General features: G+C 55.8%; 4 protein-coding genes across 4 annotated transcripts; 3 read left to right on the forward strand and 1 right to left on the reverse strand.

Annotated features, from left to right (window-relative positions):
- Positions 1-4,598: 4,598 nt before the first annotated feature.
- KXD1 (KxDL motif containing 1) lies at positions 4,599-8,059 on the forward strand (the record flags this gene model as incomplete). Its single annotated transcript, XM_084250344.1, has 4 exons — positions 4,599-4,705; positions 5,937-6,089; positions 7,147-7,193; positions 7,830-8,059. The coding sequence occupies exons 1-4, from the start codon at positions 4,605-4,607 to the stop codon at positions 8,057-8,059; spliced, it is 531 nt and encodes a 176-aa protein (XP_084106470.1). The 5' UTR covers positions 4,599-4,604.
- On the forward strand, positions 7,158-11,909 carry UBA52 (ubiquitin A-52 residue ribosomal protein fusion product 1). Its single transcript, XM_084250343.1, has 5 exons — positions 7,158-7,193; positions 10,406-10,519; positions 10,723-10,809; positions 11,500-11,602; positions 11,722-11,909. Exons 2-5 carry the CDS (start codon positions 10,417-10,419, stop codon positions 11,813-11,815), a joined length of 387 nt encoding a protein of 128 aa, XP_084106469.1. The 5' UTR covers positions 7,158-7,193; positions 10,406-10,416; the 3' UTR covers positions 11,816-11,909.
- A 2,017-nt stretch (positions 11,910-13,926) lies between these two features.
- Positions 13,927-16,228, forward strand: REX1BD (required for excision 1-B domain containing; the record flags this gene model as incomplete). Its single annotated transcript, XM_084250592.1, has 5 exons — positions 13,927-14,028; positions 14,115-14,197; positions 14,574-14,778; positions 15,525-15,604; positions 16,156-16,228. The coding sequence occupies 5 exons, from the start codon at positions 13,927-13,929 to the stop codon at positions 16,226-16,228; spliced, it is 543 nt and encodes a 180-aa protein (XP_084106718.1).
- A 716-nt stretch (positions 16,229-16,944) lies between these two features.
- CRLF1 (cytokine receptor like factor 1) lies at positions 16,945-26,462 on the reverse strand (the record flags this gene model as incomplete). Its single annotated transcript, XM_084251124.1, has 9 exons — positions 16,945-16,965; positions 17,421-17,468; positions 17,571-17,758; positions 19,494-19,662; positions 19,731-19,888; positions 20,880-21,049; positions 21,220-21,349; positions 21,671-21,952; positions 26,351-26,462. The coding sequence occupies 9 exons, from the start codon at positions 26,460-26,462 to the stop codon at positions 16,945-16,947; spliced, it is 1,278 nt and encodes a 425-aa protein (XP_084107250.1).
- Positions 26,463-27,236: the final 774 nt, after the last annotated feature.

The following is a 27,236-nucleotide window of genomic DNA, read 5'->3' on the forward strand; positions in this document are numbered from 1 at the left end:
GTTCCTAACTCTGACTGCTGAGAGAATCTAGAGTAGTGACACCCCAGTAGCAGTGAGCACACCCAGCACCAACATCTTGGTTTCTAAATACCATTCCTTGGAAAAGTAGCTGCTTTTTAGGCTTCTTTTTTTTTTTTTAATTTTTTTTTCCTTAATAGAGGCATGTTTTATTTATTTATTTGTGTTTGTTTGCTTGTTTATACATGCACTGGGTACAGTCAGAAGTGCGGGAGGGTGAGAGAATTCACCAGAGCCAGAGTGGGGAGCAGAGCAGGCAGAAGGACCGAAGTACACTGCTGAGGGGAGCAGCGGGTGGCAGCAGAGGTCTGTGTACCATGTGGGACCCTCCTCCAGTGGCCGGGGAGCAGCCGGGGATCGAACTGGTACTGCAGAGGCAGCGGGCAGCTTCGCAACCCAGCGCTCAACCGCTGCACCACCGGGGAGGCCCAAAGTAGCTCCTTTTTACATTGGAATATCTTGTGATTCTGAAAGTAAGATGTGGTCATGTGCCACTTAACAACAGGGATACATTTTGAGAAATGGATCATTCTATGATTTCACCATTGTGTGAATGTCACAGAGTATAATTATACAAACCTAGATGGTATAGCCTACTCAGATGGGCCATCTTTAGGGACCACCATCACATAAGCAGTTCAGATGTAGTTATGCATGACAGCAGTGAAAGGAAGATGGAGATAGTAAAAGGCACAGCAGCTAACTTAAGAGGCAGCAGAAAAATACGTAAAGAAATTAATTATAGGGCCTCCCTGGTGGCACAAGGGGCTAAGCACAGCACTGTGAAGCTATCTGCAGCCTCTGCAGCATGAGTTTGATCCCCAGCCAGCCAGGGAGCTACCCACATGGCACAGCAGACCTCTCCTGTCTCGCCTGCTGCTCCCCTCAGCAGTGTATTTCAGTCAGTCTGCCTGTTCTGTTCCCTAGTCTATCTCTAGTGAATCCTCTCGCCCTCTCCCCCCACCCCCGCACCTCTGGCCTGTACCCCAGTACTTGTATGCATAAAAAATCTTAAAAAAAAAAAAAGAGGGCCTCCTTGGTGGCTCAGGGGTTAAAGACAGAGCTATCAAGCTACCATCAGGCACTGCAGCATGCGTTTGATCCCCAGGCCCAGCCAGGGAGCAACCCACATGGCACAGCAGACCTCTCCTGTCTCACCCGCTGCTCCCCTCAGCAGTTTATTTCAGTAGATCTGCCTGTTCTGCTCCCCACTCTGTCTCTGGTCAATCCTCTCTCCCCTCAACTCCACATCTCTGGTCTACACCCCAGTTCTTGTATGCATAAATAAATATTTAAAAAAAAAAGAAAAAAGAAAAAAAGAAATTAATTATAACCCAGAGTAAAATAGTTGAGTTTATGATGACATAAATACTTGAATACATACATAATTGGAGAATGGTGGGTTTCTATTCGCCAGATGTATCTATTAATAGAAACAAAATCACCATTATGCAAACACTCTAGTAATAAATGTGACCAATGAGAACCATAGATGCTAAATCTATTGGATGAAAATATCATTAAAAAACAAAACATGTGGTGAGTAAGGTGTGATGACATACATTTGAGGAAGCGTGAATCACTTCACCTAAATCATATACAATATTGTAAACGAATGTCAAAACAAGCAAAACCAAAAAGCTGTATCACCCCATTAAATACTCGTTAATTGCAAAGGGGAAAAGTGACTTGGCAATTGGCAGCCACTGCCTTAAGTAAGAAAGTTCAACATCACCAATAATGAGATATTAAAAAAAAGTCCCGTGTCTCCTGATGATGCACTAAGATGAACAGATCAACATTTTTGTGGGATTCTTGCTCCAACAGGGCAACTTCAGTCTTCTCATCCATAAAATGGGACGCCTTTCAGCCTCCCCCACCCGCTTCCGGGCTTCAAGAAGTTCCGCTTTGGTAAGTAAGCAGGCGCAAGAAAGACTGCTCGATTGGCTCCCCGTGGTGATGCACAAGCTGACAAGAGGCGCGCTGAGTCCCGCCCCTTCCTGCCGCGCCTCCACGCACACAGTTGGCCCCCGGCACGTCGCTGCCACGCGCACTTGCATGCATGGTGCGTGGTGACGTCCCGGCGGCGCGGACGCCATCCCGGAAGCGCGAGCAAGGCCGCCAGATGTGCAGGTGCCGCCGCCGCCGCCGCCGGGACCGACGGATGGGTGGGGTCAGGGGCGACGGGGGCCGGGACTTCGGGTTGGGGCGCGCCGCTGGACACGTCTAGGCACCCCTCCTGCGCACCGGCCTCAGTTTCCCGGTCTGCGCAGTGGACGCTCGGGCAGAGCCACGGGCGGGATCCGCATCCAGATTCGGATCCGGGGACCGGGAGTTGGGGCCGCTTGTGTTCAGGCCGTGCCATGGAGTCTGGAACTGGGCGTTGCCCTGCGTGGTCCTTAGTCTCCCAGCTTTGCAGGGGCGGGGCATGAGGGGATCGCTAGCCTCGACCCAGTCTGGGGTTCTGCCTAACTTGGGCGAAATCAAGTTCAGTGAAATTCCCGTGTGGAGTCGCCGCGGCTCTCCGTGTGACCTTGGGCAACCCAGCCCACCACCCCTGTGAGCCGTGGTTGCCCCTTTAGGGTGATTGGGGATTAAAGGAAGTGCTAACTTGTGTTTGCTGAAATCCTTGGAAGCACCTAGGAGGCCCTCGTTAAATGCTGATTCCTGGGCCCTGTCCTATGAATTCTTCACACTCCCTTTGGAGAAACAGCCAGCGTGCTCCAAGGCCATTCCCTTATCACTGTTGGTTTCAGCCGATTATTTTCCATATTCTGCATGAGAAAACTGACGCAGAGAGGTGATGTGACACTCCCAAGGTTACACAACCTGCCTCTCTGCGTGTTTCCCCCTTTAATATATTTAGAGCCTTGCTGGGTCATTTCCACTCTGCACTTGGACCTGACTAGCTGTTATCCAGGGGAGGCGTCCTGAGAGAGGCAGAGAGCACGCTTGCAGTGGCTTTAAGTCTGTCCCTCATATCTGGGATCCAGAGACAGGAAAGAACCCCACTTTGAAGTCTAACTTTCTCAAAGGTTCAAATCCTGCGCCCACCAGGCTCTCTCTGGGTTCCCAACACGTGACTGCCCTGTCAGCCAAGTGTTCTCTATAGTTGCTCATGCTTTGGAAATGTGGAGACTGTGGGTGCCCCTTACCTTGCACGCGACAGGAACCCAATAAGCAGTGTTTATTGGTGGTGGTGCTGGTGGGGGCTTCACCAGGTGTGGCAACTTTTTTCTAGAAGGCACAACAGGGCTAAAACCACTCCGCCTCTTCGGTGTTTTCTGGGACAAAGTATTTGTCACGTTTGTAAATAAGGCGATTTCATGGAAGAAAAATCTGTATTTCCAGGCTTTTTTCCCCCTGGAAAAAAATCAGAGGTCTGGCAGAAATCAGTTGCTCTAAGCAGCAGCTGTCCTGTCATTTTTAGTTACTGAACGCCTGTTTAGTTCACACCTTTGTGGAGCCTGGGGAACATAGGCATTTGTGACTCAGGTACACGAGTTGTGTTACAATGGTCAGTTACAGAACCTCCATTTATTTCATATATAAATAAGGAAACAGTTCCCAGTGTGTGAAGTTGGTGCCTTCTTTAGCATAGAGTAGGTGTTCCATAAGGAGGGGGGATTCAGTGGACTCTGAAAGCCCTTCCTGATTCTCACTATCTTACCACAAGTGCATCTTTGCTTGACCAATAAAAGTATGGCCTCTAGAACCAAGGTACTTTATGATTCTGAGTTTTTCCTGAATGTCTCCAGGAGGGTCAGTGCTAATGCTGTGGCCCCCCACTCCTGTCATGGTCCAGGAAGCCCTCACCCCCCTGCCCCACCTGCCTTAATGGTCATCTGTGTGCCAAGGAAGCTGGAAGCTGCAGTGCCATCTGTGTTGTGGTTGGCCAAGAGTGCCTGGAATTCTTGGCTTTAATTTGCTAATAAAAGTTTAGTGTCAGTGTTGAACTTGAAAGATTCTGTGCTTCTGCCAAACTAAGTTCTGGACATCCCTTGCTGTGAGCCAGGTTCTAGGCTAGCTTTCTGGAGCATGAGGAAGACATTTGCTTCTGTTCCCTTGAAGCTGCAATAGGCAGGCAATCCACTGATACAAGAAGAGATGAATCCATGAAGCAGTTGAAATAAGGTGAAATGATTAGGGTGACTGGAATAGGAGTAACTACCTAAAACAGAGAGAGAGAGCGCACACACAGGCTCTGGTGATGATTCAACGGGGCAGCCATGCATGCTCCACCAGTGGGCACAGCAGATGCAAAGGCCTTGTGGTGGGAATGGGCCAAGGCAGGGGGTGTGGGAGGAGGCTGGCAGATCTGTGCTGGTGGGAGATGCACATGGAGAGTGGAGACCATAGAAGTGAGTGGTGATGGGAATCTGAGGTGCAGTGTGAAAATAGGACCTGCAATTCACTCAACACTCTGAATTCCTTAGATGACAAAGCCAGGTCTCAAGGGGTGTGACTGAGTTAGGTCAAGTGACCCATGGGATTCCCACCCCGCCTCTCTGCCCCTCTTCCCCCAGTTCCTGGTGCAAACCAAAAACTCTTCCAGCCTGTTTCAGACAGCGTAGGAGGAGGAAGAGATGGACCCCCCGGACTCTGCCTCGAGGGTCTTTTGCAGCCGCATCCTAAGCATGGTGAATGTGGACGATGTCAATGCCATCATCCTGGCCCAGAAGAATATGTGAGTGGTGAGCAGGTGTGGGAAGGAATTCACTCATTGGCCAGCATTGTTCTTCCCCTGCCCACTCCTACCCTAGGCCCACCCTGGTGATAAAATGAAGGCAGCAAATCAGGCGGCTGTCTCCAGAGTGAATTCCTGCCTGGTTCAGAGGCAAAGCCTTGGCACAGGAAGCAGGGCTCCAGGATGGTTTTGCAGGTGTGGCTGGGTGGCAGCCATAGCTGTTCCTATCCCAAGGCCTGGGTGAGAAAAGTTGGGTGACTGAGAAGGGCAGATAGGGATTTAAAGGAGCTGGTCTCTCAGAGTTTAGGCTATCTCTGCAAAATGTCCATGGACTCTTGCAGGGGCTATAAATACCCTTTGCCCTCCTTGGGGCTTAGCACTGTGACCACTGTAGCTTCACCCTCATTCTGGCCTGTCTTACAGGAACAAGGGTCAACACAATCTTGGGGTAGAAGCATTTATCTTTTTTTTTTTTTTTAGAGGCATGCTTTTATTTATTTATTTATTTATTTTATTTGTTTGTTTGTTTTTGTTTTATACATGCACTGGGTACAGTCAGAAGCGCGGGAGGGTGAGAGAATTCACCAGAGCCAGAGCGGGAAGCAGAGCAGGCAGAAGGACTGAAGTACACTGCTGAGGGGAACAGCGGGCGGCAGGAGAGGTCTGTGCGCCATGTGGGACCCTCCTCCGGTGGCTGAGGAGCGAGCCGGGGATCGAACCGGCGCTGCAGAGGCTGCGCGCAGCTTCGTAACCCAGCGCTCAACCGCTGCGCCACCAGGGAGGCCCAGAAGCATTTATCTTTAATGCAAAGGCTGATCCTTCCAGATCTGATGGAAGGATCACATGCCTTACAAGTGCCTTACACTGTGACAGGCATGCTGGGTATGTGTAGATCTCAGCAATATCTATCTTTCTCTTCAATCTCTAGGTCTGATTCTGACCTGGCCCCTGGGAACTTCCACACTAAGGGGAGACAGATCTCCCTGGCTAGTAGAGTAAGAATCTGCTTGAGCGGGGTGGGGGTTGGGGGCAGGTGAAGGCTACACAAGGACCCTTTAAGAGTAGGGTTTTGAAGGTTGAATAGTTTTCTGGGTGGCTCAAACGGCAGATAGGGCACTGCAGTACAAGAGAACTACACACAAAGGCTGTGGAGGAGGAAAAGGGCTAGCATGAACAGTTGGCAGACCTTGGGAGCCAAGCAAAGGAACCTGTGCTCTCTCTTTGCTCCTAGGCTAGATCGCTTTGAGAAGACCAATGAGATGCTGCTGAACTTCAACAACCTGTCAAGTGCTCGCCTGCAGCAGATGAGTGAGCGTTTCCTGCACCATACAAGAACCCTAGTGGAGATGAAGAGGGACCTGGACAGCATCTTCCGCAGGATCAGGTGGGTGTGCAGTCCCTCAGTCTCTGCCCCCTGACCTGGGCCTCAGATTCTTGCCTCCTGATAGCTCCCACTCCCACCATGTGCCACACAGCAGGGTGTGGTGAGGCTTCATCCTGTGCTTAGCATCTGAAAAGCTCTGCACTTTGGGATGAAAATCTTAAAGTTTCTTAATTTAAATTTTATTTCTTTCCAAAATTGCAACGTAGTAATAATGGGAAAGGCAGGCAAGAGTAGACACAAAAAAGATAGCTTCCTGAGTCCATGTCTCCCAACCTCAGGTCTTTCAAGTGGCAGATGAACTTGCTGGGTTTTGCAAGTCCTTCCCAAGCTGGTGAGGATAGGGGAAGTTTTCCAAGTCTCCTGGCATACAGAACATGCTAGGCAGTGCCAAGAGCCTGCATCATCACTGCTGCCAAATTCAAAGCACAACCTGGAAACGGCCAACCCCACAGCTATATTTCAGGCCAATTGTGCTGCTCCCTTTTCCTGGAGGCAACTGGGTAAGCAGGTGTCACAGATTAGAGGAAAATTTATCCTTGAGCAGGCAGTGTAGAAGCCACGAGATGGGCCAGTGAATCCTTTGAAACAGCACATTTTTCCTGGAGGGTATCACTAGGCTGCTCTCCCAGGTGTGATGCTATGGTGGGGAGATAGGATGCCAACGAACGGCATTTTTTGTGTGCATCACCCAGGATGGAGATGGGTAGAGTTTGCTTATTTGTCCCTGGAAAACTCTGTCAACTCAGCAATAGTGCTGTTTTGGGGGGCCGGGGGGGTGGGGATTGGCTAGGGAAGGGGCAAAAAGCTTCCAGAAGGTTGTCCTGGCAGAAGACGGTAAGATGGAAGAATGGCCTCCCAAGTAGGCCCAACCAGTGCACAGGCCCAGTGCCCAGGATACCTGGAAGCTGCACGTATGCTGGGCGGTAGACACCGACTCTGGGGTGGTAGGTCCACAAAGCTGAGCTCTGGAGCTGGCAAGGGGCCCTGGCCTGCACCAGATGCAGTCTGTCCACTACCATGGCAGGGTCAGCCCTGTGTGCTTTCCCTTCCTCTGCAGGACGCTGAAAGGGAAGCTGGCCAGGCAGCACCCGGAGGCCTTCAGCCGTAAGTGTCATCCAGAGAGATCTGGGGCAATGCCAGGGGTGGGAAGGATACTAATCTGGTCCTTGACAACCTTGGCCAGGGTTCCCTCCCTGGAGGGGGTTTTTGGGGGGATGAGGATAACTCTTGCCCTAGTGAGTGCTACATATTCTTATGAGCCAGGCTATTACCCACAACTACCATGCTGTGGGGCTGTAAGCACCCCTGTTTCACACAGGGAAACTGAGGTCCAGTGGGACATCAACTCTTCAGAGGAAGCATTGAGCTTCCCATGCCCAATTTTGGTTTGTCCCATCTCTGGAATGGGCCAGCAGCTCCCCACCCTGCGGCTGCTGATAATCACATATATGACGGTGATTGATGCTGTTTATAGAGCAGGGGGTTGGGGGTGAGGGCAAATGAGGGGCCTGACCGAGGTAACAGTCAGAGGGCACAGCCAGGCTCATCCCCAGAGACCATGTCATCCTGACCCAGAAAACCCTGGTCCTCACCTCCCAGGGAGGCCTCTTACCTGCTTGGGCCTCAGTTTCCTCTTCTGTGAAATGATCCATCTTGCCTGTGGGGTGGGTGGAGTTGTGTCACAAGCCTCAGTTTGGCACTGGCCACAGGAAGGCCAACCCTGGGACCTCCTTCCCCCAGATATACCAGAGGCGTCCCTCCTGGAGGATGAGGATGAAGACCCCATCCCACCTAGCACCACAACCACCATTGCCACCTCAGAACAGAGCACCGGTTCTTGCGACACTAGCCCTGACACTGTGTCGCCTTCCCTCAGCCCTGGCTTCGAGGATCTGTCTCATGCCCGGCCCAGCTCCCCTGCTATCAATGGCCGCAGCCAGACAGATGATGAGGAGATGCCGGGCGAGTAGCCCTAGCCCTGGTGCCTAAGGGCAGTAGGGAACCTGGCCTCAGCAGCAGCAGAAGCAGCAGCAGCTTTACCACCCTGTTCTGTCATCTGGGGCTCCGTAGGGGACAAGACTCCCACCAGGGGCAAGGCATTCCTGGGGGCCTTTCATCCCCACACCATCTCCACTGAAAGCATCTCTTCTGCAGACCCTCCACCTGTCCCAGGAATGAGCAGCCCCACCAGTCAGGGGCCACAGGGAGCTTTTCCAGGATGGGCCTAAGGTCTGCTCTGAAAACCACCTGAAGGTTCCCAGAGCCCAGAGCCAGATGCCCCCTGCCCCTGCTCCCTTGTCAGGACATTTAGGTGGACAAGTGCTATAATATCCAAGGTCACTGCAGCCTACCCCTACACCCACTAATTCTGGTTCTTTCTCCTGCACCTTCCTAAAATGAAAGTATTGAATACTTTTCTGTAATCCTATGTCAAGGTTTCTTAGATAGCTATAGAAGGCCCAGGGTGGGAGCTGGCCATTCACTTAGCCCCAAGCCTGGTGAGGCCTGTGTTTCTCTGACCAGAGGTGTGCTCCCTGAGGGCCCAGCAGGCCTCTCCCAGGGCCTTTGTGGCTCAAGGCAAGCCACCTTGGAAAACAGTTTAATGGAGTATTTTTGTACCCGATGTTTACAGATGCTGTTGGGAAGTTATCAATAAAGACTCTTACTAAAAAGGGAAGGGTACACCTAACCGTGTCTCCCTTCTGTTCTGGAACCCGCACACTACCCAGCCCATGAGTAATTCCTTAGCCCTCACCTCTAGGTCGAGTGCCCTGCACTTTTTTAGCCATCCACGAGTCTTGGCCTGTATCCGGAACAGCCCCTGGTCCCAGCCCACCTTCCCGAGCGAACGCAGCAGCCCTTCCTGCGCTTCCTGCTCCCCCAGGGCAGTCCCGAAGTCCAGATGTGCACAGCGGTCGTGGAGTTGCCAAGTGACCGAGTCGGCGGGGGCCTCGCGCCCTAGGCTCTTGCCGATACTCCTTTTAGAAACCTTGCTTTAGCGCCAGTGTGCTGTACCCTAGGGAACCAGGACTCCGAGTGCCTGCTGCGGGATCTTCAGGCCACCCCGAGGCAGCAGGTGGGCAAGCCAGGCGGGGAAAGGCGCGGCGCCTCCACACTGGAGCCGGCAGGCGGGGCCCGCGCCCGGGAGCGGCCAGGAGATGCTCGCCTACAGGTGTCGCGGCTCGGTTCGCCTGCAGCCAACGCGACGTGGGTGTGGCCGAGGGCGGGGCCCGATGAGCCTGGATTGTGACGCAGGCGCGCAGCGTGCTCCGTGCGCAGGCGCTCTCGGCGGCGAACTGGAGGTTTCCGGTTCCGCCGCCCTCTTTCTCTTCAACGAGGCGGCCGCGCGGGTTGGTGGCGGCGGTCTTGCGGGTTCGCGAGCGGCCAGGGCCGGGCGGGGACTGCGGGGGTCGGGTAGCGGAGGGGGCTGCCGTGAGCTCGTCCGAACGAGGCGCGTAGGGCTCGGGTTCTGAGTCCCGACTGGGCCCCGGAAGGCGACTCGGGATTCGGGAGAGCGGCCTGGTTGTGCCGCCAGCCCGAGCGTTCCGCGAAGACTTAGGGCGGCCCAGGGCCCCCGCGAACTGAGCCGAGTTGGGGGGGACGGTATAGGACATGTAGCTCTTACTTTAAATTAGAGGGAATATTAAACCTTGGGTCCGAGTCTTTCCCAGCTTCCATCCTCTAAGGAGAAAACGGTAGTTGCTTCCATCTTACAGGCATTACCCCTTCTGTCCCCCATTTCCCTTTTTTGGGAAACGGAGTGTTATGTGTAAATAAGGGCCTGGGACGTGGTTGGCACATGTTATTTATAGGTTGGAACATGAGGCATGGTCTGGCAAATTTGAGTCTAACAGAAGGAAGCCAGAATGTTGGGTGTCCGAGCTTGGAGTGGCACAGAGGCGAGGGACTGTTGGGAGGAAAGTGTGTGGTGGCATGGCTGATGAATGGGGATCACACCCAGGCTGCAGGAAGGGCATTATATGGAGTAATGTGACCGGGGACTGAGAAGAGGGAAGAGAGGGTGGTGCCTGGCCACATATTTATTGTTCTATGGAGTTGGTAGACTCTCTCCTTTACCGAATCTGAGGAGCATAACCATGTGCCCTCCGTGCCACACAGGGGACTGGGAGTAAGGTGGAGGAAGCATCCTCACTTACAGGACATGTTGTTTGGGCTTCAGACTTGGAGGGCCGGGAGGTAGTGGGCACTGGAATTTGGATGCTGGCAGTCAGGGCCAGGGCTGGGTAACATCCCTGTCCCTACCAGCCACTCAGAACTACAGTGCTTACTACTCCATTCCACCACTCCCTCACTAGCAGTCGCAGAAATGCAGATCTTTGTGAAGACCCTGACGGGCAAGACCATCACCCTCGAGGTCGAGCCTAGTGACACCATTGAAAATGTCAAAGCCAAAATCCAAGACAAGGAGGGTGAGTAGCTGAGGCTGTGGGGGGCTGTGCAGTAGGGTTCTCTCTGCCAATGCAGAGAGCTCCCCAGTGGTTACTGGGTTGGTGCAATCTGCTTGACAGTGCTTCCTCTATGTGATGATCAGGAGGCAACTGGTCATCTTTATTTCATTTCCCTTTTGATAGAGCCACCCAACACCTCCATAATGTAACATTCCTCACTTTAGGCATCCCACCTGACCAGCAGCGTCTGATTTTTGCTGGCAAACAGCTGGAAGATGGTCGCACTCTCTCAGACTACAATATTCAGAAAGGTATGGGAGGCTGAACAGGGACCCAGGAGTCTAGGCTCTGGGGTGGACACTGACAGCAGCAGCTACCAGGATTTGGGGGGCAAGGGGACGCTGTTCTTTAGGTGAGGGTGAGATGGGCTGAGAAGTTCTGCTTCATAAGTTGTTTTCATCACTGGAAAGTTTCATTTCCATCTGATTTTCTAAATGATTGGTCTTCTCTTCTCATTTGTCTTTTTTTTTCCTTCCATATAAGACCTGGGTCTTGTTCAAAAGTTGTAGCTATTGTAGGGCCTCCGCTGGTGGTGCAGCGGTTGAGCGCTGGGCTGCGAGGCTGCCCACAGCCTCTGCAGCGCTGGTTCGTTCCCCGGCGAGGGTCCCACAGAAATCAAAAAACACAAAAGTTGTAGCTGTTGTAAGGGAAATCAGTGTTGCTTATTGCAGCAACAAGATTTAACTACGACCTTTAAGCAAAGGTCACCTTTGCTTATCAGGAAACTCAGAAAGATACTTTGGCATATGTTAGCCTGAGAGTCCTCCAAGAATGGTGGGAAATGATGGAATCGAAGTTCTTTGGGTCTGATTTGTCTGTCACTACATGTAGAACTCCGAAGGGGTTCTGATTCAGACCTGCCCCCATGGCACGTGAGGTGTTCTGATTTGTACTTGGGGCACCAAGGCTCAGTCTTTGTCTCCAATCTTCATTTCCTATAGAATCTACCCTGCACCTGGTACTGCGCCTTCGGGGTGGCATCATTGAACCTTCCCTCCGCCAGCTGGCCCAGAAATATAACTGCGACAAGATGATCTGCCGCAAGTATGCGCTCTTAGACGGGGAGAAGGAATGGTTAGAGATACAGCTGCAACCAGGTGATCTGGTTCAAAAGCTCAGATGTGGAGGAGGGGGCCCTCACCAATCCCTCTATCCCTGTACAGGTGTTATGCTCGCCTGCACCCCCGTGCTGTCAACTGCCGCAAGAAGAAGTGTGGCCATACCAACAACCTGCGCCCCAAGAAGAAGGTCAAATAAGACCCTTCCTTCCTTTGCCTGCAGGCAACTCCTGCCCAAGCCCCTTGACGCTGGGCCCTCAATAAAGTTTCCCTTTCATTGACTGAAGCAGTAACTAGTGTCCAAGTGTCTTGATTTATCCAGTGGGGCGGTGGCTGAGCTCTGGATGTCCCCCCGGGGACTCTATAGTCTATTCTGTATAGACTAAACAAAATAGACTCACTGTTCTGTGTAGATATTTGGGAGTTTGGGTTGTCAGTTGTAAAATGGGCTGTGGTCCCTGCTCCTTAGGTCTGACAGGGTCTGTCATAACCATAGCGTGGTGAGCAGGGTTCAGTCCCAGTCCTCTGCCACAAGGCCTGATTTCTGCTGGCAAACAGCGAGACCTGCTTGCTGTTTTGGGTCTTGTCATTTGTAACATGGGGACAAAGACTCCCTAGTCCAGGGACTGGTAAGACCACCTCAGTTTTTTATTTTTTTAAGTTCACTTGTGTGTGTGTGTAGAATAACTGAGGTATAGGCCAGAGGTGCAGGGGGTGAGAATGCACCAGAGACTTTGGGGAGCAGAGCAGGCAGATTTACTGAAATAACACTGCTAAGGGGAGCAGTGGGTGAGACAGGAGAGGTCTGTACCATATGTAGGTCTGTACCATTGTTCCTTGGATGGGGATGGAACTATGGCTATAACTGTGATGTATCTGAGACTTAACCCCTAGGCCATATATTAGCATTCAGGCTGTGGCCCTGGTGTCCAGAATATCCCACCTAGTTTTTTTTAAAGATTATTATTTATGTGTTCAAGAGCTGGGGTACAGGCCAGAGGGGGTGAGAGGATTCACTAAAGACAGTGGGGAAAAGAACAGGCACATTGACCAAAGTACGCTGCTGAGGGGAGCAGCGGGTGAGACAGGAAGCTTTGTGCCATGTGGGTTGCTCCCTGGCCGGCTGGGGATCGAACTGCTGCAGTGGCTGCAGATAGCTTCATAAGTTGCATCATAACCCCTTGCGCCACCAGGGAGGCCCTTTTTTTTTTTTTTTAAAGGATTTATTTTATTTATGCATATAAGAACTGGGGTACAGGCCAGAGTTGTGTGTCTGTGGAGGGGGGGGGGGCGGAGAGGATTCACCAGACAGTGAGGAACAGATGGATTGACTGAAATACATTGCTGAGGGGAGTAGCAGGTGAGACAGGAGAGGCCTGCTGCACCATGTGACTTGCTCCCTGGCCAGCCAGGGATCAAACTCATGCTGCAGTGGCTGCCAATTGCTTGATGTCGCTGTGTTTAACCCGTGCCACCAGGAAGGCCCAACATCCCACTTAGTTTAAGACACCTCAATTTTGAACATTAGGGTCCCACCTGAAACACGGTCAATCTGGGAGGGACAGGCCTGGGTGTTTGTAACACTTCAGATCTTCCTACAAATTGATTGTGGGTTGTGCCATGGACTGGCCCTGACAAGGTTGGTGCTTTTGTGTTAAAGCAGTGGGGTCTTGGTATAGGTGACATCCCAGGATTGGACAATGATGCCTGTTGTACTGGTAAAGGCTGGGGTGTCAGTCACCATAACTCGGCCAGTTAGGCTTCATGCCTTCAATTTCCTTTGGTCTCTACTTGAGAGAAAACTTCCCAAAGCTTAAATTAGTTGTATCTTTCAGCAAGAATTTCCTCTGTATTTAAAATGAGGCCCTATTAGCCTCATCCTTGTGCCAGGCTCCCACCCCAGGGCCTTTGCACAGATGTCTCCTGCCTCAACTTATTTCGGAGGTGTGGACAGCCTGCAAATCTGGGGGAGTTAGCAAAGGTTCCAGCAATTTGAGCTCACCAGTGTCAGAACCTTCTGCTCTTGGCACAGCCTTGTGAATATCACTTTTCAGTTTTGCACTGAGTGGGATCAGGATGGGCGGAGGAAGCGTTGACACAGATGTATAGGGAAAAAAACCCTAGCCTGGCTGTATTAGACTGATAACGAAAACAAGGCAGGTGCTGAACCGGAAGAAGTGGGGTGGATGGAGGGTGCCTTGGCTCTCCATTCTTCACAGGTCTCAGTTCGGTGTCCGGAGGCCTCCGGGCCTGTAGGGGGCGCCTGTCGGGGGAGCCACCTACTCCCCGGAGGAACCCCGCTGCGCAGTCATGTTCACTGCCGAGGCGACCACTGAGGCGGCAGTGCCAGCGGAGCCCAATGCTGCGGAAGCCGCCGGAGTCTCGGAGCGCGAGGAGCCGACGTGGGCCTGGGTGAGCCTCGGCCCGAGCGAGAAAGGGCGCGGAGTGGGAGGTGCAGTTCGGGGACGCAGGCTTCATGCCCCGGCCCTGCCCTATAGAAAGATGCCCCGATCCGGACGCTGGTGCAGCGCATCCACCAACTACAGGCTGAGCGTTCGCAGGCCTTCCGCCGCTTGGAGGAGTGAGTGCAGGTTACGGGAATGGCAGGAGTAACGAGATTCAGCCCCTGGCCGGCTCGGGGGTGGGCGTTCCCGGGGACGGTATAGTCACTGTGTGGAGAGGCTGCGGGGGCTGGGGCTGGGCAGGGGTCAGGGACTAGATTTTTGCTTTTTGCTCTCAAGGACCCATGGCTCATCCCCATTGCCCGACGTCCCACTCTGCAACGAGTTTCTCCCTTACCCAGCGCCGGGGTCTGTCTCTAGTAACCCTGTGGAAGTTAAGAGTCCTCCACGCTTTGGGGTCCAGGGATACTTCCTGGGGGAGGCTTTCTGGTGGTCCATGCGGGTGCAGGGCTTGAGAGCCTGGGGGCGTGGCCTCAGCACCCCCACCTGCCGCAGAGGCCATCGCCAGTACCTGCTCAGCGGCCCGCCCCATGACTTTCCGCGCTACCGGAGCACCGTGCACGAGGTGACCCAGATCTTCGCTGCCGCCTCGCGGGAGGTGCTGGCGGTGGAGGCTGAACTGGCTGGGCCGCGAGCGCAGCCGCTTCTCGCCGGCCATGTGCGCAACCTTCAGCAACTGGAGCAGACACGCCTGGCCACGGTGAGGTTCCATCCCACTCCATGATTGGTCCCTCCTGGTTTCTCCGGCTGCGGCATGCTCAGCCTACTGTGAGCCCCTTGTGGGAGGGGTCATATTTTGATCCCCTGCCCCGGGATACCGGACTCTAAGTCCCTTCTCTTCCGCCCCCAGTTTCCAGGTTTTGGTCTCAGGACGCGCCCACTCCATCCCAACCCTCACACTCTTGCTATATGCCCAGAGTCCGGCCCCACAGTGCCCCGCCCCATCTACCTTTTCTTAATGTCTTGATGGGGTCCTTAATCTCCTGCTGAGGGTGGACGTAGATTCCCAAACGACGCCTCCTTTGGATCTCTTCCTAGGTTCTCCCCCTACTCCGCCCCTACAGCCAATCCTGGCTGAGATACACTATATCCAGGTCAAATTCACGTGAGGCCACGCCCATGCCGCTCTCACAGCTGGGCTGCTCGACCACGCCCCTCCCAATCTCCTATCCCTAGGTTTTTGACTGAATTACACCCTCGGATTATAATGCTTTGCCCCGCCCCCTGAAGCCTTGAGGCCACGCCCGCTCCTCTCCACGGATCCCTGGCTGAGCCTGAGACTTGATCCCCTGTCAAGTGCTCTAGGCCGGCAGACCAGGTCCTGAGGAGATCCTCTAGACTCCTCCTAAAGCACTGATCCTGGTGCTCCCTCTGGGATGCCCCAGAGTCTTCCTGAACTGGATGAAGGCTGGGGGTGGCCTATGACATTCACCACCACCCCACCAGGTGGCCCTACTGCAGTTGATGGGGACACCGGAGCTGAATGAGCAGGAAGACACTCTACAGATGGACCAGCTGAAGATCAAGTGAGCACTGCCATCCAGTGGGTTGCCTGAGCTAGATTTGCACATGCACCCATGGGTACCCATGTTTTGGCTTGCACACAACTCAGGGTAGACAGGCACCTAAGTCCTCACTTGGTAGCTCCCAGCCATGCAGCACACATTCCCCCAGTATACACCCTGAATTTTCACACTGACTGGCTGTGCATTTCCAGGATACACTGTGCACCTCACACAATCCTGCTCATGTGGCCAGACTCTGAGTCTGGCCCCAAAAGGCACATGCCTGCATATTCTTGCCCTTGGCCCGCAAGGCACACATGTGCACACCCACTCAAGATCTGCCAGTCACACAGCACATCCTCCAAATGACACCCCACCCCAAGATGACCACTCTTTGCCCACTCTGCCCCATTCCTCCCAGGCATCCAGTGGTCCTCCCAACTGCTGTGCTGGCTAGAGGTTTGGCGGCAGGCAGGAGGGCCCAGAGCTTGCTACAGCCCCCTTGGAGCTACGCAGCAGCAGCTAATTCACCCCATCTGGGTTTTATTTATAGTTCTCATCCGCTCTTGTAGGGTAATTAAAACCATGGAGGCGATCAGCGAGGCCCTCCAGGACCTCAGGTTTGATGCAGAATCTGCCGAGTGATGGTGGCTCCCGAGGGACGCACTCAGGGAAATGGGGTGGGTGGTGCCCATCCCAGCCCCGAGCACCTTCTGGTGGGGGTTGCACCCTGCTGAGCTGCTGCCCCTCAACTTTGCTGCCCCTCCCACAATAAAGGACCTTTTGTCCATAACCACTCCATTGTCTCTGTGTCCTGGGGTGCTCAATGGGGAGTGGGCCCCCACGGGGCCAGGGATGGCAGTTGGATGATTTCATACCCATCTCAGATTGTAGGAAGTCTGGCATTTGTAATCACATTCTCCAAGGAGTTAAGAATCAGCTGCTTCAGATCCTGAAGAGAAAGAACCTGATAGTCTGGGAGGTGAAGACTCCATCCCCAGAGTCATTAGGATTCCTCATGCCTCCCCTAAAATCCACTGTCCCCAACCCAGACCAGGCCACTCAGACTCCAAACTCACCTTCACAATCAAGGCACCTAAATAGCATGTTTATTTTAAAAGACTCTGGAGGGGTCCAGGGTGGGGGAAGTAATGACCTCTCCACCACAACTCAGGCAGGGGTTCTGGGCAGCTCAGCCACTACCACCCCCGCCAACACACCCACTGTGGCACACATGGAGATCAGAGCTGTTGTGGTCCTTGGAGCTCGAGTGCCCACTCCCTGAGGCAAGGGTACAGAGGTGGCTCTCAACTGGGTGTAGCCTCTAGTTCTCCAGGCTGCAGGGAGGTCAGCTCTATCCTCTAGAGTTTATCTGGCAGGACCTGCAAGCAAAGAGAAAGCCAGCTTAGGCAGGGGCCTTGGGAGAAGCCGGTAACAGAGCAACTAAGGTCTCATTCAGGCCTCACACCCACCACTTTCAACTGGATGACCTTGGGTAGGGCACTGCCCCTCTCTGGGCCTTGGTTTCTTCATCAGAGAAGTAAGAATATCCATCATGAGGTGTCCTGCAGGTAAAGCACTTGGCACAGGGCCAGCATGCAGTAGGCGCTCAGACATGCTAACTAGGGTATGTTCATCAGACATTCTCAGGGGGCCGGTTGCCCTTACTGAGCTAAAGACCACAGAGTCAGGCATACAGTTAGGAGTTAAGTAAAAGCCAATAAAGGAGCAGGAGAGTCTATCTCAGCTTCTCCAAGGCCAAGGGTAGAGGACCACAGCCTGTGGCCACCAGGAGGGGCCCTTGTCTCCCTACCGCCATCCACCGGGGCCCCCTTACCTCTCGCCGAGCCCCGTCTGCCCGAGGGCAGGATCCCCTCGTCCTGTGCTTGGAAGGAAGGACGCAGTGTCTGGGGGCTGCGGACCTAACTGCCCGCCGGTTTCCCTCCCTGCGCCCACCTCCCGGCTCCCACCGGTCCCTCCTTCCTACCTGGTTTCGGGTCTTGTGTGACTTCTGCATCCAGGCTCGCCACTGGTCGTAGAGGCGGAAGCTAAGGTTCGAGCAGTACGCGTGTTTCTTGAGCCAGCCCAGGAACTGCTTGAGCTCGCGCCGCACGGGCCCCGAGCTCGGCTCTCCACCCCGCGGCTCGCACGCCCCGCCGCCCGGGCCCGGGCGCTCTGATGGGGGGCGGAGCGGCAGGTCAGGGCGCGGCCGGCAGAGGGCGCGCGCGGGCAGGCGCAGGAGGGCCCCGCGCGGCGGGACTGAGCTCCCCGCGGGAACCTCCCTTCGGGTTTCTCCCGGCCGGGGGGCCTCCCCACGGCGCGGCACAGCAGCCCAGCTGCGCCCCTGACGAGGTGGGGGTCAGGGGAAGAAAGGGCCTTCCCAGGACCCGGGTTCCCATGGTCTGAGCCAGGTGTGAGTGGAAGGGACGGGGGTAGGGGCGGGGGAGGGGAGCGGGGATCACGGCAGAAATGAGCCGCCGAGAAAGCGAGAGACCTCGATGTGAGCGGCAGGGATGGAGGCTGGAAGAGACATGGAGGGCAAAAAGCCATGGGGGGCGGGACTCTGTCAAGGGGATGCCTAGGACCGAGGGATGGAGACTGCAGGAACAGGGAGGGCCTGGACCCCGAGGATGAAGGAAGACAGGAGACAAAGGGAGGGTAGAGGAGATACTGAGGGGAGGGACAGGCCTGGGAGCAACTAGCCCGTAGGACAGGGAGTGGGCCTGGAGGGTCAGGTGGGAGGCCTGCCTGTCCGTCCAGCCGCAGCCAACCCCCAGCAGGCCGGCGGATAAGGACATCGGCCTCACGTCATAAATAACGCCGGGGACCTGCTGACAGGCCCTGGCACGGCCCCGGCCCCCACAGCCCCTGCGGCCTCCCCCGGCCTCCCCAGCCTCCCCAGCGGACACAACCGCCTTCTGGCTCCCGTGCAAGAATCGCAGGTGCTGGGCACGAGCAGGGGCCAAGGCTCAGGCCCCTCCCGGCCGTGCTAGCTCCCTCCCACCCCGAACCTGGAGGGGCCCGGGCTGGGGGCTGGGAACTAGCTGGAGCCAGTCTCTGACCCTCCCTGGCTCTGGCACCCTCTCTGGGCCTTCCTTTCCCTATCATCTCTCATGGGGCTGGATTTCCAGCAGATGGAGTTCAGATCCGTGTGTAACCTTGGGGTCTGGCTAACAGTCTTCAGTGTCCTCACCTGAGAAAAAGGGGTTTCCTTGGGGTGAAATCATGCAGGGGGAATGGGACAGGAGCTACAGTAACCACCATGCAGACACTTAGGTGGCACCCACCATGAGGACATTTTACATGAATTATCTTATCTAACCTTCACAACCACCTGAGGCAGTTTCCCACTTCCCAGATGGAGAAACTGAGACCAAGGAACAGATTTACTACCATTTCACAAAGAGAATGCACAGAGGGCAAGGGGTGTCAGGCCCAAGTCCCTGATCATTCTGATTTACCTGCATTGATCAGAAAGGGAAACAGAGACCCATTAGAGGGAGAGCTGGCCTTAATAGACCTCAGAAGGAGGGGGTCTCAAACTTGCCCTTAGGGCATGGTGAGGGAGTATAGGTGGGGGGAATCACCCAGGTTGGGGTAGGGCTATTGGAGAGAGAGGACCCCTCATGAAGAGGTGACCTTTGCTAATAGGGACTACGTCCTGTTATATTTTCTAGAGAATTACTTTTTCTAGGGAATCTAGAATATTTGTAGAAAAACTTCCTATTTTTAAATATCTGCAAGCAGGTCAAAAATTTTTTTAATGACAGGCCAATATAAATAGATCCTGGGCCCACATTTGGTCTGCAGGGGTTACCAATTTGAGACCTTTGCTCACTTGGCAAGAAATGGGAAATCTAGGCTGTTTTGGGATGGTTCCTCGACCATCCAGACCTGTTGGGGTGCTCACCACTTCGGGGGGTTGAGGCAGCTGTGGGGTGGCTCCATTCACTCCAGATCCCAGCCTTTTTGGAGCCGTAGATGCCGAAGGGGTTGCAGCGCACTTGCACGAAGTACACAGTACCTGGCTTCAGGCCAGCCAGGCGGCATGAGGTCTGGTTGCTCACGTCGTCCACCACCTGAGCAGCAAGGGCTGGGTCAGAGGCCACTCAGAGCTAAGCCGGGGGTGGGTGACAGGGATGGGCACCTTCCAATCCACGCTGTCCTCCACACGGTAGCGGATCTGGTACTTGGCTTGGAAGAGGAAGTCCTTGAGGGCAGGTGGTGAAACCCAGCGTACGCTCAGCTGGTCCTCCAAGCCCCCAACTCGGCTCACGTGCACATCTGGTGGGGGATCAGTGGTCACTGTGGGGCAGGGACAGGCGTAGTCACAGGCCTCTCCTGGGACCTGACAGGCCCCTGTCTGTATTCAAATCCCAAGGCACAGATGGCACACCTGCCTCATTCTTCTCCCTTTGTCCCCCCAGGATGGGTGGATTACATTAGATAAATATTTGAGGAAGACTCAGCACGTAGAAGCATTCAATTAGCGTGAGCTATTTTCACCATTATTATTTGTGACAGGAGATACACAATCCTGACTTAAGGGAGCTATTAAAAAGAAGACAGTGCCTAGCCCAGAATATTATTATGCTGGGGGTGTCTAGGCCCCCAGACCCCTGGGAAATTCCCTCGCACCACCCCTGCCCACCTTCAGTGACGTCATTTGATGTTCTTAAATATGACAGCCTTGCTGGCTGCCCAATGACAGCTAAGGCTTAGAACATGCACACTGTAGCTTCAGAATTTAAGGAGCAAAGTTGGAAGCAGACAGGGGTGGGGAGTGATCCCAAACATCCCAGGGATCCTACTAGAAGCCCTGTGGGCAGCAGGGAGGACTCATTGCTCCCCCTGAGGCCTTAGTGAGGGGCTGAAAGGGTTAAGGCACAGGCTTGCTTGGGGCTGAGAAACACCCTAATTAGATTAGGCCCAATTCTGCTCACAGATCATCCATTTCCTGCCTCCTGCCTTGCACACCACCCCCCCCCCCCCAGCTCCAGGCCGCAGCTTCCTGGGGCGCCTCCCGACCTGGGCGACTCCTTCTAGCTCCCCCAGGGGCCCCCTCTAGCACACCTGGGCCACTGAGGGGGCGGCAGCCAGACCAGGTGTTTTCCACAGAGTGGGGGTCTCCTGGCTTCTTCAGGGGACTGGGGACCGATGGTGCATGCCCCACCCCAATCATACAGTTGGACCTGGAGCTGCAGCCAAGGCTAGGTGGAGGGGGTAGGACCCTCCTTGTAGAACAGACAAGTGTGGGGCCCTTCAGGATGTCAGGGAGATTTGGGGGAGGCCTCACCCACATCTAGGATGTCCAGTGTGAGCACATCGGAGCGGGCTGATCCCAGTCGATTGGTGGCTTCGACCCATATCTCATAGGGTGTGAAAAGAGCCAGGTCCTTGGGAATGTGGCAGGAGTGAGGTCCTACTGTGTGGTACTCCTCACATGTGTTGTCCTGCCCGTACCACCTGCAGGGTAGGAGGGGTGCCAGGACACGTGAGGCTGCTCCCCCTCTGGGCTCTCAGACCTCCCCAAGGCAGTCCCATAATGGGGACGGGACATGGGGCTTGGAGCGGGCAGGCTTGGCCAAGACCACACTGCCAGGCTGGAACACACGTCCCTGATGGACGCCACCAACCTCAGCTTGTACTTGAGGGAGTAGTTGGTATGGAGGAAAGTCTCCCCATGGGCCCCCGGCGTCCAGCGGCAGGTCAGGTCCTTCATGTTCTTGGACCAGCAGCTGATGTTGAAGGGTTTCTCTGGGGGCACTGGGGAAGGGCACAGGGGGCTGAGGGTCTGGACTGACTGTGGACAGGTGGAGATGTTGCTGGCCACAAGTCAGGTCCCCACCTTGGCATGGGAGGAGGGTAGACAGAGTCGATGTTGACATAACCTCCTGCCTGGGTTTTCTTGAGGATGCTGAGTTGGTACTCTAGGCTCTCAGTCCCACCCCCAAAGCTCCTTGTCCTCAACTTGTGTCAGTGTGCCCACTGTCCAATCCCATGCCAGAGGGTTCATGATTCATGCCCCCTCTCTAGACAGGGATGCTGCTCCCAAAAGCCACCCCTGGGTGTCCTGGGGCCACTTACGGCCAACATAGAGGCAGGATCCAGCCAGGATGCTGCCGTCGCGGGCATGGCACACGAGGTTGTCCCCTGACTGCTGCCTGGATCCGTTGAGGTTGGCCAGGGCAAGGGCCAGGGTGGAGTCGTTGAGCACACGGGAGGACTCAGGGGGTAGCCGGCGCCCGTTGAGGGTCCAGTAGAGGCCCTCGGCAGTGGCCCCAGGCAGGTCCCCATGCACTGAGCACGTGGCCTGCAGGGAGGAGCCAATGAGGAGCGTGGGGTCCTGGGGGCTGATCACAGCTGTGTCTGGGGTCAGAAAGGAGTGCTGTCAGGCCAAGATTAAGCAGCCCTGAGCCCCCCACCATACCAAGATCTCCAGGGCTGTTTATTATGGTTCCCCCATTTTACAGATAAAAAAATCGAGCCTCAAGTGACTGGTCCAAATTGGTGTGGGTGAAGCCAAGGTAATCCCAGGTCTGTATCCCTGACTTGCTCAAGGCTCTCTGAGCAGACTCAGACATAAGTGCTCGCTCAGATCCAAGTCACTCTTGCTTTGCACATAGTCTGACAATCACTACACTCTGCTTTTTCATTTATTTTATTTTTAATCATTAGAAATAAGAGCATGAGTTCTCCCTCTGACACCCCAGAGGGTGAGTGTCTTTAAGGGTGCACTGACTTAAATACTGTTTATTTTATTGATGAATACACCAAAGCTTTAAGAGGTCAAGTCCCTGGGAAGGAGGGGACATTATTTAAATCCAGATTTATAACTTTCCAAGTTCCTCTCTGTTGCCCTGAGCTGAAAGTGGTTGTGGCAAGTTTTAGCCTTCCAACTCCCATTCAATGGTACTTGACATCATGGCACGTCCCCTTGACTCGGTTTCCCTAATCTGCAAACTGGGAGAGAGACTCAGTCCTTGGAGCCATTGTGAAGCTCAGGTTCTATGAACTGTCTTCCTAAATGTGTGTGATTTGGGTTGTAGGCATATGGGTCCGAGACACTGGCTGGTAACTCCCCTCCTTTCTGTTGTTGGGGGATCCCAGGGCTTAGAGTCTTAGAGGAGTCTGTTTTACCCACAAGAAAATGGAGGCTCAGAGAAGAGAGAGTGGATACCCAGTTCAAGTCCCTGACTTTTCTCTTGGTCTCAGTTTCCTCATCTGGGAAGTGGGTACATGGTATCAACCACATGGGTTTTTTGCAAGGAGTGAAAGTATGGTCTTAAGGACAACTCTGTGGGAGCTTTAAGCCAGGATGACTTGGGTTCAAAAACCTGCAGGTCGCTGTGGAAGCTCTACTTCTCTGAGCCTCTGGGAATGGATCGTTCCCTCCAAGAGCAGCTGTAGACCATTCATACATTCACAGAGCATCTACAGTGTGCCAGGAGCTGGGGTTACAACAGTGACAAAGACATACAAACTTCCCGCTTGTAGGCCGTGAATGCAAGGGAGCAGCAGAAAAAGAATAAATATGTAACAGAATAAATTCAGGAAAACATAAAGCCCTGGTCAATGGTGATGGCTCAATGACCTAAGAGGCCTGTCTTGGAGGCGGCCTTTGAGTTGAGACCTGAATAAAGAGAAAGAAGTGGTTATGGCATTACAAAGGAGTGTCCTTTCAGTGGGAGTTGCACGTGCAAAGGTCCTGGGGCAGAAGAGATAGGAAATGTTGTCTGGGAGGTCAGCAGGAGCCTATCTTGGGGAGGCATTATTCCAGGCTTCTGAACAGGGGAGGGATTTGCATATTAAAAGGATCCCTCGGCAGCTGTAGTAAGGTACAATGGGGGGTGGCGTGGGGGGAGGAGTGAGGAGAAAAGAAACCCAGCTTTGTTGAGATGGCAGCCAAGGACAGGGGGATCCTGGCCGCCTAAATACCAGCAGCTATCCTATGTTGGCCCTCACAGCCCCAGATGGGCGACGTGGGGTGAACACGGTTCCTGAGCCCAGCCCTGACAATTTTCCGGGGCAAACTTGGCCATGTCTTCCTGGAGCCTGGGATCATAGCTGCGTTTGGGGCTTGGCCCAGGGCTCGCCGGAGGTCTCAGCGTCCGTGCGAAGGAGCGGGCCAGAGCTGAGGAGGCGGGGGCGGCCGGGGGCGGGGGGCCAGGGGGCCGCCCCGGAGGTCCCAGGCAGCCAGCCGCCCGCTAATTCGGAATTCCTTCGGCATGAACTCGGGCGTGCCAGCGTTTCTGCCCCGGCCCACCCACCGCTTCCTGCTTTGGCCCCCCCCACCCCCCAGCAGGGTGGGAGGCACAGCCAGGCTTGCCCGGACCCCAAGCCCACTCTCAGCCCTCCAGGGTGGTTCACCCTTCTTGCCCCCACCCACTGTCACTGCCAGATCAGGAAGGGGCTCTCTGGGGGGTCCTGGCTGGGGGGCACTGCCCCTCTGCCATAACTGCTTGGCCTGGGTTGGTGTGGCCTGCCTGCCAACAGCTGCAGCTGCCCTCCCAGGGCTGGGCGGGGGACAGGGCGAGAGGGCAAGGCCAGACGGGCCTGGACAGGCCAATCCCCCCATCCCAAGCTCCAACAGGAAAGGTCAGAGGGAGGCTTTCTTCTCCCAGGATGTGGCTGCCAATTTCAGCTGGAGCACCTGGGCAATTGGCTGCCCCATCCAGTGCTCAGTTTTCTCTTCTATAAAATGGGAGGAAAATCCATCCATCCTACCTGCTAGGGAGACTAGTCAGATAAGATCCCACTGTCCAGAGGGTTCAGTTCAGCCTAAGAACTATTAGGATCATGATCCCTCAGTCTCGGGGTTCCTAGCTAGCTCAGCACTCCCTCAAGACCTCCCCAAACAATGAGCCACAGGGCTGGGAACTGGGATGTGCACAGTCCAGGCCAGGCAATACAGCTGGGGACAGCCCACTGAGGTGGGGAGGGGGGTGCCTGGGGTGGTTTGGGGGTTCCTAGAAGGCTCCCCAAGGCATATCTATGGTCTGTGCGTTTGGAGAGCCCTCTCTTCCCTCCCCCCTCCCCGCCTTCCCTGCAGAGCTGGGGCCTTTAAAAGTTTTTCCTTCCCCTTTTCCCCAATCTGGAGCCACTGCCGTTATTAAAAAAGAACACCATGTGTTTTAAAAGGGAAAAGTGTGAGATCCTCTGCTAGCGAGGCAGGAGGGTGGCCTCCATCCCGGGGTCCCCATGGGGTTCCCGTCTCCCGTCTTGCTGGTACCTGCAGACACTTTACGACCCACCAGCCTGCTGCTCAGGTGCTAAGACACACCATAAGTAGAAACATATTGCAGAGGTGTGAGAATCTTTTATTTAATTTCTTCCCCCTAAAGGAAAAAGCACACGCACAACACCACCCGCCCCCCCTCCACCTTCGCCTGCTTCTCTAAGGGCTGGGAAACAAAGCCTGCCACTCACAATGGCACTTTCAGGCACTGCCACTGCCTGGCAGGGCATCAGGGACCCTCAGACAGTCCCCGACAGTCCCTCACCTGCCCAAGCACCTTGAACAAGTTGGACTTTCAGCAAGTGCCCCCCAGGAGATTCCTAGACACTGCCCTTCCTGAGGTGCTCCGCAGGGAGCTGGCAACAGTTCTGTGCAGTGTGGGACAACCTGGGGAGCAGTATGTGCCCACTCTGGGGGACCTGTGCCTGCATGGAGTTCCTTAGTGATTGTGAACGTCCAGGGCATGCTGTGCCTGCGTGCGTGCCCCTGTGTTGCCTCCCTCATGGAATGAGTGTGAGACCATGAATGTGTGTGTGTGTGTCAGGGATGGAATGTGTATATGCGCGCCCCGATGGTGTGCGAATGTGCATCTGGGATGCAGTGTGCGCGCGTCTGAGGGCGAGGGTGACGGGCCACAAGCCAGTGTGAGTCTTTGTGTGTCTCTGGGTGTGTCCCAGAGCGGGTCTGGATGTAGAGACGGTGTCCTGGCGAGGGTGTGCATTGGGTGGGGGGCCTAGAGTGCCTGAGGCCAGGAGCTCCAGACAGGGCGGGGGTCTCAGCCAGCTCAACTTTGGTTTCCCAGCGAGGTCCCCACCCCCACCCCCGCTGGTGCCCGAGTTCGCAGGCTCCCGCTACCTCTCCCTCTCACCCACTCGCTCACAAAGATTTCTTTCGCTGGAGGCTCCCAGTCCGGCACAGCCTGGCCCGGAACGCTTCCAAGAGCCTCCAGTGGTGGGGACTCCGCAGACCCCCGCGTGCGGGGTCCCGCAGGGGGAGGGCGGCGGCGCCGACCCGCGGAGAGGCGCGTCCCCGGGGACCCCGGGCCGCGCGCCAGGCGGCCAGAGCGGCCCCCTCCCGCCCCGCCTTCCTCGCGGGGCTCATCCCTCCACCCGGGGGGGCCCGCTTGGGGCCCGCACCCAGCGCGCCTACCGCGTGCGCCCCCGCCCGGGAGCGGTGCCCCGCGGTCTCCGTGATTCCGAGTCCGCAGACGCTGTCGCGTGCGCCTGCCGCGTCCCAGTGTGCAGAGGGTCCCAGGCCTCGGCCCCCCGACACCCGGGGGCCGTGCCGGGCGTCTTCGGCTGGGCGGCCCAGGTAAGAAGGCCTTGAGAGCGGAAGCCGGACCCTTGGACCGGAGGGCTGCGGTGCCGTGCGCCCCGCAGGTGAGGGCGCCCCGAGGGCCGCGCCGGGGGCGCCTTCCTTTGTTCCCGGGCCGTCCAGGTGGCGCCCGCGCCCCCTCCCCCCATGGCTGCCCCCTGGGCGCACGCTCTCGGCCCAGGCGGGAAGGGGGGAGCGGGGCGCTGGGTACTCACAGGCTCCCGATCCGGCTCGCGGCGCCCCGAGGACGCAGAGTAGCAGTAGGGGCAGCAGTGGCGGCGGCCGCCGCGCGGATTGGGCGGCGGGGCCCGGGCGGCCGGCGGGCATGGGGCCGGCGCTGCCGGGGGCGCGCGGCGGGCGGCGGCGGTTGAGGCACAGGACGCGGGCCGGGCGCGGGAGGGCGCGGGCTGGGCAACCCGCACGTCGCTGGGCGCGGGCGTGGAGGCCGGAGCAAGTCTGAGCAGCCGAATTGACAAGGCGCTAATGCGCCGCTGGCCCCGCCCGGCCCCGCCCCCGGCCCGGCCCGGCCCCGGGGGGGCGGCAGGCCCCGCACCGGCCTCCCCGCTGCCCGCCTGCCTGCGGGCACCGCGCGCCCCACCCGTCCTGCCTCCGCCCCGCCGCGCACCGCGCGCACCCTGTCCGGCGGCCGAAAACCGACCGCCTCAACCCCTACGGGCCTGAGACTTCCCTCTCCAACTCTGCCAGCTACAGGATCCCCACCCCCAATCTTGGACCAGGCGCCCCCAATCCCTTCTTCATCCACTCGCCCACTTCCCTGAACTCTGCTCCCTATCTGTGCCCCTTCAGTGTCCCCTGAGGCCCCCAACACTGGCCAACTTCTTTCCCCTCATCCTCAAGCCTCGGTTCCCAGCCCAGCTGGCCCCGCGCCTCCACTGAAGCGGTCCCTGAGTCCCGCTTGCTTCCATCTTCCGTGCCCCTTTCTCCCCACCATCCTGAAAGTTGCGCCTCCTCACGCCATGCCCCACATCTTCAGCGAGTCTCCGATTTCGGCCAGCACCCCTTTCCACTCGACCAGCATCCCCTCCGACTTCATCCCGCTTCTAGCTGGTCCTCCGCTAGCAGCCTCGACCCCGGGCTTTG

Source organism: Talpa europaea (genome assembly GCF_964194135.1).
Source record: "Talpa europaea genome assembly, chromosome: 12".
Lineage (NCBI taxonomy): Eukaryota > Metazoa > Chordata > Mammalia > Eulipotyphla > Talpidae > Talpa > Talpa europaea.

Excerpts from the sequence above, each read along its gene's own strand:
- UBA52 (XM_084250343.1), top strand. The coding sequence starts at position 10,417 with ATGCAGATCTTTGTGAAGACCCTGACGGGCAAGACCATCACCCTCGAG. Across the intron at positions 10,520-10,722 it reads CAAAATCCAAGACAAGGAGG|GCATCCCACCTGACCAGCAG; the intron begins GTGAGTAGCTGA and ends TCCTCACTTTAG. Across the intron at positions 11,603-11,721 it reads GACAAGATGATCTGCCGCAA|GTGTTATGCTCGCCTGCACC; the intron begins GTATGCGCTCTT and ends ATCCCTGTACAG.